The following is a 10073-nucleotide window of genomic DNA, read 5'->3' on the forward strand; positions in this document are numbered from 1 at the left end:
ATCAAACCAAACTTGAGTCTGGTTTCATCACAACAAACGCAGTGCACTAGATATTATATTGTTGAGACAATATAAATAATAATTCAAAAACCAAATTGCATGTTGGACTTAACAAGTTGTGCTTAGAATGTATCAACAATATCAAGTTAACCACACTTTAATTTCATTCGTTCAACAGAACAGTAGCCCAAAATTAAACTTTCTACCTGTTTACTCAACCAATGAGTCAAGGTAATGCTATGCTATTAGAATGATTCACCAAAAAGAGAAATAAAAGATTATTGACCATCCCCTGATCAGAGATTAAATATAATAATAGTATAAAATTGAAAAAATATCAAGTGAATTCCGGCGACAGGGGATTATTTAAAATTAATTAAAAAGGACCCCACCAGTCAACTGGAAGGCATGTAGTGGAATATTGAAAGAGGAGGGGCAAATGTGCAAATTTGTAAATATGTTATTTAATCATTCTTGTATATATAAGCATTGAAGCAGAGATGAATGGAACGTCATTGAAGAGAGTAACATAAGCTTGGATTATGTCTTGTTGTTCAACAAGTTACCAATATAATAATACACTGACAAAATAGCACCCCTCATCGTCATAATTTTGTTTTTTATTTCGTTTCTATTTTTGTTCATTGTAACGACAAAATACAACTAGCTGCTTGTTCCTGTTTTTCATTTTTCAATTCAATGTCTTCTGGTCTGTATTCATTTGAAACCACTTTCCAAGCACATTCAAGCTCAGACATGGTCACTGCTGATGGAGGAGACCTTGCTTTTCTCACTGACCCTTTTCCTTTCTTCGAAAACAGCACTACTAATAATGATATTGGTCAACACTGTTCGAGCAACCAAAGCATGTTCGATGAGGCTCTTTCTTCTTCTTCTGTTGACCCTTTTTCATCTTGCTTCTTTTCTTTCTCTCCTCCAAGTATTCACTTAGAAAACCTTAGCCTTCAGACCAACAACAAGAACAACCGTGTTGATCCCAATTTGGAGAGTGACTTTGCAAGTTTCTCATCGGGTTTTGATGTGACACAAGTAGTGAAGAGTGAGGAGTGCCAAATCGGTGTTGAATTTGATTATGGATATAATAATCATAATCACCAACACTTTTTTCCCCACAGTTATAGCGGTGCTGAGAATGTGGCAAAATACATGCAGAGGAGTTTCAGCAGCAACTCCTTTCATGGCAAACCTGGCAATTTTCTGTTCCAAAATAATCACTCTGACACACTGAACAACAACAATAATAATAACAACATGAAATCTCCAAGTTTTCAAAGGCATGATATGAATTCACCTGAAAACAGTGCCTTCAATGGACAAATGAGGAGGGTGTGCAGCACTGGAGATTTGCAGGTACAAATTAAATAATCAAAAACATATTTTATGCATTATTATTTCCTTTTGTAAGTTGATTAGTTGTTTGACTGAAATGATCATGTATCAGAAGTGTCAAAGGGAAGGATCATTGTTGGAGGAACCGAATTTCAAAGTAGGGCGTTATAGTGCCGAAGAAAGAAAAGAAAGAATATCAAAATATAGAGCCAAGAGAAGCCAGAGGAACTTCAACAAAACCATCAAGGTATGTATAATAATTAAGATGAATAATTAGAGTATTAATATTAGTAGTGACCAAACTATTTTGATAATCAATTTCAACCAAATTAGTTTAGTAATTTGTTGATAAAATAAAAATCAATTGAAAAAAAATAAATGTATAAGAAGATTTTTTTTTTAAATTCTAATATAGGATAAATAATCTTAACTATACTATATATATATATTAAAATCACCTATTAAAATTAGTCACTAATATAAAATATATTGGTTAGTATATAATTTTTGTCTAATTTATTTTCTATATTTTTTAAAATTAAATATTAATTTTTAATTTTTTTTAATAGCAAGTTAGACCTCACTTTTTTTTTTTGTTGTGTGGGGTAACAGTATGCATGCCGAAAAACACTAGCCGACAATCGACCGCGCATACGTGGCAGATTCGCACGCAACGACGAGGAGCGCGACATTATTCCTATTCCAAATCACAAGGCTCCATGTTCAGCCCGAGATGATGAAGACGAAGAAGTCGATTTCTGGGTAAACTACTATTGCTCTATCAAATTCCAACATGAATACATAAATCACTTATTTGAACTCATCATATATTGTTATCATATTAGATTGAAGGGTTGCGGTTGCATGAAGAGCAGGAGGATGTAACAGTCAACGCTTATGGACCTAATCAGTTTCAGTACTTTCGTTTCTAACAGCAGAGTTCTGTTGTTGGTGGTAATTAAAGAAATTCATTTTTAAGAAACAGATAACAAAGTCAAATATGAAGAAGTTGGGTACTTGGAGGAGGGAGCCCCTAGTTAGTTTATAGTTAAGTTATTCTTGGCCCCTATTTTCTCTCTGTTTTCCTTTTTTTTCTTCCAGGTTATGATTGATTGTCGCCAATTAGAAAATAGATAATAAATAATAATATCACTTATGCCATAATCATGACATGATAGTAAATATGCTTTTCTTTCTAGAAAGCCCTTACACTAAACTTATTATATATTTCATCCATTCGTCTTCAACTTATACCATACCAAAATAAAAATTATGCGGTTCTAAATTTTATTTACACAACTTTTAACTTGTCATTTGTCTCTTCTCTCTCAATTCGAACCCCCATGTGGAGTCTAGTAAGTAGGTAACCCGGTCACCGCAAACTCAATATTTAACAATTTTTTAGCATAGCATTTTCTAGCTATGAAACTAATCAGCTACCACAAATTGTCAACTTGGCTTAACTAACGAAAATCACAAGTTGTTCCTCGCAACATGCCACTACAAAAGTTTCATCTTCGGTTATTTTTTATTTTTTATTGCATTCAACCCAATTACCGCATATAATCGCTTTTTTATATTGGAGTCAAAACGAATAATGATAATCGACTGTGAGATGTGCCTCAACATTCCTAGAACAATTGGCTCGTAAATCGTAATCTTCACAATTTGACTGTCAAAAAACATATGAAATAGCAAATGCGAAAATTTTTGTGCTTACCTTTTGGGGGAGAAACAAAAAAAAAAGGTTGAATAAATAACTAAAATAGTATTTGTCTCTTTAATTTCAAAATAACAATTTAGTGCAGTGGGAATTGTATCTTCCAATCAAACACCAGTCAAATAAATTCCAAGGATATAAAGATTAATTAGTTTATATTTTTACACTCTAGTGCCGTCAAATCTTCGGCCATAATGATGACTTAGCACACAAGAATGATGGGTTTGCCAAAGTGCAAATTCAATTTCAATATCTCCGTCTAACTGATATATAAATTTTCCTCGCGAATTAGAAGTCAGAATGAAAATAAACATAATTTCAGCAGAAGTGGACTAGTTATGATTAATTTCAGCTTCCCAACACAACTTTTCCTATTTTCTTGAAATACAACGTTCCTAAATTAATAATTAATCGTAGACTACGGAAAAAAGGATAATATTCTAACCTATCTTCTTGAAAGTGAAAACCTTTTCATTTTTTTAAAAATGTAAACCACCGGTGAATGGAAATAATAGTAGGACTAGGCTTGGGCATTTCGATGATGAGCCTGCAATACAGAATCATGGAAGGCAAAAGATTCTCTTTTATTGATAGAGAAGGTGAATTGCATAAAAGTTTATGAAAAGCAATATTTATACACACTATACTATTGACATCCATATAAAAATATAATTATTAATAATTAATTATATATTTAAATTATTTTTAATTAACAAAATAAAATTATCACGTATTTTGTTATTAGAAAAATGTGTCAAAATAATGCTTAGAGTAAAGTGACAATAAGGTTTATGAAGATTTCAACCAGACTAATTAGTCCCTAAAAAAAATACCGATTTGGTTTTTCACAATAGCAAATAATAGACGCATTATATCCTTCTATCAATTTATCTAGTAAACATATAATAAAATTTAACGGTGGTGCTTATATGTACCGTTAACTACTATTACGTGTCTATTTATGAAAAATCATCACATAAATAATAGGTGATAAAGATTATATGAAAACTCAAAAGATAATAAATGTTTCACTATAAAAAATTAGGGAATGAATCCTCTTCAGTGAAAAAAAGATTGGATGGTGTTTAGTGTTTAATCTCACCCTTTTTTTATTTTCTCTCTTATTTATTTTTAGTCCCACTTATAAAATTAAAAGTAAAAAATCACACTTTATTCTCTCAAATGTTAAAAAAATGGAGAGGATCCATTTTCCAAAAATTATATCATTTCTATACTCATATAATAGCATCGAAATTCACACCATTATAGATAACAAAATACACATACAATTTCGTTTTGTTTCACACTGTTTATTGACCAAAAAAAAATATACATATCTACGGTTAGACCTAATTAATAATATTTAAAAAAAAACAAATTAATTCGATGATTTAATTGTCAATTTACTCCAATGTTTATTACGAGGGATATAGACATAGCGGAATTGTTTATTTATTGAGTTATGGAATACAAACAATTTGACGGACGAATTAATAAACTATTTACAGTTTGCCCTTTTTTAAAAATAAAAAAAAATACAATTTGTCCAAGTGAATTACTTTTTATAAAATTTTTAATAAAAAATTGTAATTCATCCCACCTTTTCAGAAACTAAAAAAAATGAATATGAATTTTCTAAATTTTGGATTTTCACTTTAGAAAATAAAGTGTGATTTCTCACCTTTGAATATTTTATCTTTCATATTTTTTCTTGGTCTCACCGATAAAATAAATGATAAAAGATCATATTTTATTCTCTAAAGTAAAATTCAAAATTTAAATCTAAATTAAAAAAAAATTGCATCGACATTTTGTTAATTTTAAATTTATCCCTCATATTTTCGATAAACACAAATAAACTATTTTTAAGAATTAGCTTCGATTTTCACAAGCACAAAGTTGCATACTTTTGCTCTTCAGAGCATAAAGATGCAATTTAATGGCCAATTAAAAAAATGTGAAGCTATTTAGATGCCATATACTGGTATAAAGTGCGGTAACATGTGTTGAGCTGCCATTTTGGCAGCAATACTCACTCACACATAATATATATATAATGTGAGAAATGGAAGGAAGTTCCACTCTGTACAGGATGCTATCACAACATCAGTTTATGCTGAAAATGAAAAAGAACATTTTGAAGACAGAGCAACACAGCAAACAGATACCAAGACCGTTTTGACAGATTCTCAGCTAAACAATGTCAATCATTTATATTTATATATGGTAGTGCCAGAGCAAAAGAGATGCTTCAATTTATAAAGCTCGTGCTGCTTCTCTAAAAATATATCCATTGTTGTTTATCACAGTTTATAATCTCCATAAGCTACCCTTTTTTTCATCAATAAATCTTCTACTATACTTGATCTGTCTATTAATATTCAGACTAAGACACGAGGAATAACTCGACAAGAGCAGTTACAAACCAAATCAGTTACAGAAAATAAAATGTGCGATAAAAACCAAGTTATAAACACCAATGAAGAAAGACAGACTCGAATCACTTTAATCCACAGCTAAGCCTAGTCTTTTTTTGGATCTGGTCCCAGAATTCTTCATAGTTAAATAATAATGAAGTAACTAGCTTCCTGTTATAATGAGAATGTAATTGAAAATAGAGGGAGACAATGCCTTTAATGGGGAGAGCAGTAAGAAAAGAATGCTTATAAAATTGATCTTAATGATTCCAAACACCCACTTTTGACCAGCAAGAATGAATATCAAAAAACACTTCAACATCCTATCATTGCAGTGCTATAGATTATTAGATGATTTGCCTAGCCGTATTTACAGACAACGGAGAACGAATTTCATTCCCGTGAGATATAGGGGGAAATAATAAGTGCTTAAGAAAGTTGTCCAACAGGGACAGGGTTAGACCTTTTCTTTAGTCCAACAAAAGGCTTATGATTGGTACATCGAAGGTTCCATTGTTCGATAGAATATATTTCTAGCGATTTGATTGACGATAATCAAACACAAAATCGATATTTTATTGTTTTCTTCGCACGAATGCCATTGTGTGAGCCCTTAGTGGACAAGCCAAGTTACATAAAATATATGTGATCTGGCAGACAAGAAAAGAGCTCATGTTAATATGTTAATGTCGATGGAACTTTTGTCAGGGGTAAGACTGGAAATGCACCTTTTAGCTTCAGTGGGGAATCCCATGAGCACAAGATGGTCACCAAAAGTGGCTCAACTTCATCACACTCAGACTATGCCTAAGAATGGGAGTTATTGCTTCCACAAAGTGTTACTTCTTTCTTCTTTTTTCTTCCCTTAATGAGTTTTATTTTCCCTTTAATAGACATTAATGGTGACAAATGCATGTGTGTAATGTCTAATGTTTGCCTTGAAGGCTTTGAATTTGTGAAAGTCAATCATATGCCGGTGAGAAAAGATGAAGTGTTTTAACGATTGCTGAGGTAGGTTAGCTGACTTTTCTTTCACACGAGCATGGTGTAATGAGTAGAAGCTCTTTATCTTGGAATGGGATTCATGATCAAATACAATTTGCACATAAGCCAAAAGCAAAGAGAATGTCCCAAAAGTAGTCAAATGCTAGATCTCCTTATTAGGTCTTTGCAAGGACAAGAGGTTCCTTCACCAACATCTAAAGTATCCACACAAAAGGCAACCATCAATTCGTTTTCTCTCTCTAGTGTGCTTCTTGTGGGCCTCTTACCAAATATCTGACAGTGACATGATTAGTGATTTCCACTGTTCTCTGCCCTGTACATCTCTGAATTCGTACTCCACTATCAATTAGTTAATCAAAATTCAAAAGAACTGAGAAAAATTGCAGGGTGAAAAAACAACAGAACGAGCACATCAGTAGTAACATGAAGTTTGTATGCACGGATACTCTCAAGCCTCAACATAACACCGTTAAAACATAAATCATCCTAATTACTCCATAAGTATCTAGTATAAATTATCAAAGCATCACTTCTCCTTTCCTACCTTTATTCATAATACTTCAACTATTTGAGAAGTGATCCAAGACACACCCAACCATCTAATTATTGAATAATTTGAACAAATTAAGTGAAATACACCGAGATGAACCAAAAAAGGAAGACTTGAAATTTGCAATAGCATAAATCAGCATGTTGTACTCTATTTTAGAGGTACCTTGTGTTTTCTTACATGGTTGATTGGTGTCTGCGAACCACTTCACCTACTTTCTAGAGCAACAATCTGATTAGCCAGCCTGCATAATTATACGCAATTACGAATTAGGCAACACATTCAGAGAGCAGATCAGCACGAAATTTTCAAATATGAGATTAGAAATTTCTAACCCAAACAACAAGAACAACAACAACAACAATAATAATAATATAGCAGTATGGGAAAACCTATTTCTTGCAAATATTTTAGAAATATGAGGTGCAAGTGCAACTTTTACTCAAGTTTTTACTTTCGAAATATGCCCCAAAGGTGCATAGCTATTTCAACATAGGGCCTAGCTGTTTTGGGTGAGGATTAGACAAGATTAAAATTCAGCTTCTATTCTTCAGTCTTTCCTGACTGCTGCTTATGGTAGAACCTGAAATTCATTCTCAAATGAAACTCCATGACAAACTAAAAATTTGAGAAAAGCTAGATTAGTACATGTTATATGTGTGTACACAAACAATTAAATTCAAGATGATCAAGCCAGTTGCATTCACATCCATTCACTGGAGCCATTTACACAGATGGTGCAACAACTGTTATGGAAGACCTAACTACCTGAATTGACTTTGTTTCCTTTGGGAAGAGATGTCAGATGAGTGCTATTGATATTCTGTGCTCCAACTAGTAGAAAAACCAGAAAAGGCCCCTTAGACTGCACATTTGTGAATTGAGGTCAAAGAGGGAAAGGAAGGAAAGGGAATAAATTGGAGAGTAAAATGAACTCTCCACTTTATTCATTGCGTCCCTCCCTTCATCTCTAAGATTGCAAATCACAAATGCACCTTAGGCACAGGGTAAGCAAGCTTTTCATTTCGCAACATAGACTAATGAAAAAACTGAAAAAAAAAAGGGGGGGAAAAGGGGGGAAAAGGGGGCAAATGATTGATATCTACATGTACTTTGTTACAGGGAGGGAGAACAGCATTATATTAACAGGTTGTAAACTCTATTGATCACTATCTTGCACAATACCCTGCTTGCTTCAGTTTGAACTATATCGTTTTCGAAATAACAAATGTCTCTTTGATGGATCCTTTGGCTTATTTTTTATCTGTGCTTGGCCGGTGTTACGCCCAGTACTGCATGCGGAAGAAAGTTGATCACGACCACAGATGTGTAGTTAACAAATTAAGGTTGTAAAGAACAACAAAATTCAACAACTCAAGATGGATTAACACGCAGTACACTTTAATGTAGCAGGCAAACAAAGAGGATAACAAACCTGTACTCCATGTAAGCTATCCCTTTTGCACCTGACAAGGTGCTCATTGATGTTTGAGAACGACGGGCACCATGAAGAGCTATTTCATCTGTATCTTCTTCTAGCTGTTCCGATCCAACAGCATCATCACCAGCATTCAATACCAGATAGATGGGCGTCAGTTGTTTTCCTTGGAAAAAATTTAAATCCAATTCTAAACACAATGAAAATGGAGACCTTTGCAAGAAGTGCAAGTTGATCCTCAAGGTGATAATAGTTCAAACGAAGCCCTTCATCAGATGGAGGCAAGCTTGTAATTACCTGTCAAGTATAATCAAAAGCTAAGCATATACCAACTAAGATCTTGGTAAAACACTTCCGATGACCAAGATGAATTGCAATTGATATAGCATGGCAATTATGCAACACTTAATGAAACATCTTCTAAAAAATTGGGCAATTATGCAACATTTTCTAAGAGAGAATTGGAAAGAAAAAAAAGAACGAGCCCCTGTATTAATATTCAGACTTTAATTTTATATATAGTTTTGTTCCCTACATTTACTTTTCACCAAACACGGCATAGCATAAACAAGCAATCAGATTGATAGGAGTCATGGCATAGTTAGAATTTGGCACGTTTAGAATGTGTAATGTGCTTTCTGTTAATTCAGTTAGGCTGTTAATTTTGTTAGGCTCCACTTTCCCCTTTCAGTTAGTCAATTAGTTACTAGAAGGTATTGGAAGCTTCACTGCTCAGTCCAGCTCACTGCTCAGTCTCATTCCATATAAATAATCCTCGTCATCACCTTGTAACAGCAGCTTTGTAATTCAACTCTCAGTTCAATCAATGAGATCCCTTCTCTTCTCTGTTTTCTCTGTTCTCTTTCTCTATCCACTTTTCGTCTGATTCTTCTCCTTTAAAATCACCCTCTGTGGTCTGGTACTTTTCATAGTATCAGAGCATATGGTGCCATAACTTCCGCAAGATCCAAATCACAAGAACAAGAAAATCAAAGCCACACACAATGGCTCAGGGATTCATCGCAACACCAATTTCAATGAAGCTGGATGAGGACAACTTTCTGCAGTGGAAAGATCAAGCATTCTCGACAATTGAAGGAAAGGATATGCTGAGTCACGTCACAGAAAAGGAAATTCCTCGATAGTATATAGTTACAGATGATGAAACGGATGCAGTGTTGAATCCACAATATCAACAGTGGAAAAGGTAGGACGCGTTACTCAAATCTTGGCTCTTAGCCTCAATGAGCAAGCCATTCACTACACAAATGGTTGGTTGCACCTACATGCATCAGGTGTGGAAGAGATTGGAGGATCATTTTTCTTCTCAGATCAAGGCAAAGATAATGCAACTGAAGCACAAACTTAGCACACTTCAGATCGGAGCATCAATGACAGAATATGTGCTTTCGATTAAAGGTACAATTGATGCACAGTCTCTATTGGAGAGTCAATCAATGAGAGTGATCATGCAAATGCAATCCTGCATGGCCTAACTGAGGAGTATTCCTCAGTATACACCTCTGTGCTAGCAAGAGCTCAAAGCATAACAGTGGCTGAGTTAGAGGCGTTATTACTTGCACATGAGAGCAT

General features: G+C 33.8%; 1 protein-coding gene and 1 long non-coding RNA gene across 2 annotated transcripts; one reads left to right on the forward strand and one right to left on the reverse strand.

Moving 5' to 3' along the window:
- The first annotated feature begins 647 nt into the window (after positions 1–647).
- On the forward strand, positions 648–2520 carry LOC107479916 (uncharacterized). Its single transcript, XM_016100021.3, has 4 exons — positions 648–1371; positions 1463–1597; positions 1963–2112; positions 2196–2520. The coding sequence occupies exons 1-4, from the start codon at positions 700–702 to the stop codon at positions 2280–2282; spliced, it is 1044 nt and encodes a 347-aa protein (XP_015955507.1). The 5' UTR covers positions 648–699; the 3' UTR covers positions 2283–2520.
- Positions 2521–5814: 3294 nt separating this feature from the next.
- On the reverse strand, positions 5815–8777 carry LOC110279357 (uncharacterized). The gene is made up of 5 exons (XR_008007413.1): positions 8694–8777; positions 8478–8581; positions 8228–8334; positions 7208–7286; positions 5815–6815 (listed from the first exon to the last, which is right to left on the reverse strand). It is a non-coding gene; the product is annotated as an uncharacterized LOC110279357 (long non-coding RNA).
- Between the last annotated feature and the right edge of the window lie 1296 nt (positions 8778–10073).

The sequence above is a fragment of the Arachis duranensis genome, chromosome 3 (assembly GCF_000817695.3).
Source record: "Arachis duranensis cultivar V14167 chromosome 3, aradu.V14167.gnm2.J7QH, whole genome shotgun sequence".
Taxonomy (NCBI): domain Eukaryota; kingdom Viridiplantae; phylum Streptophyta; class Magnoliopsida; order Fabales; family Fabaceae; genus Arachis; species Arachis duranensis.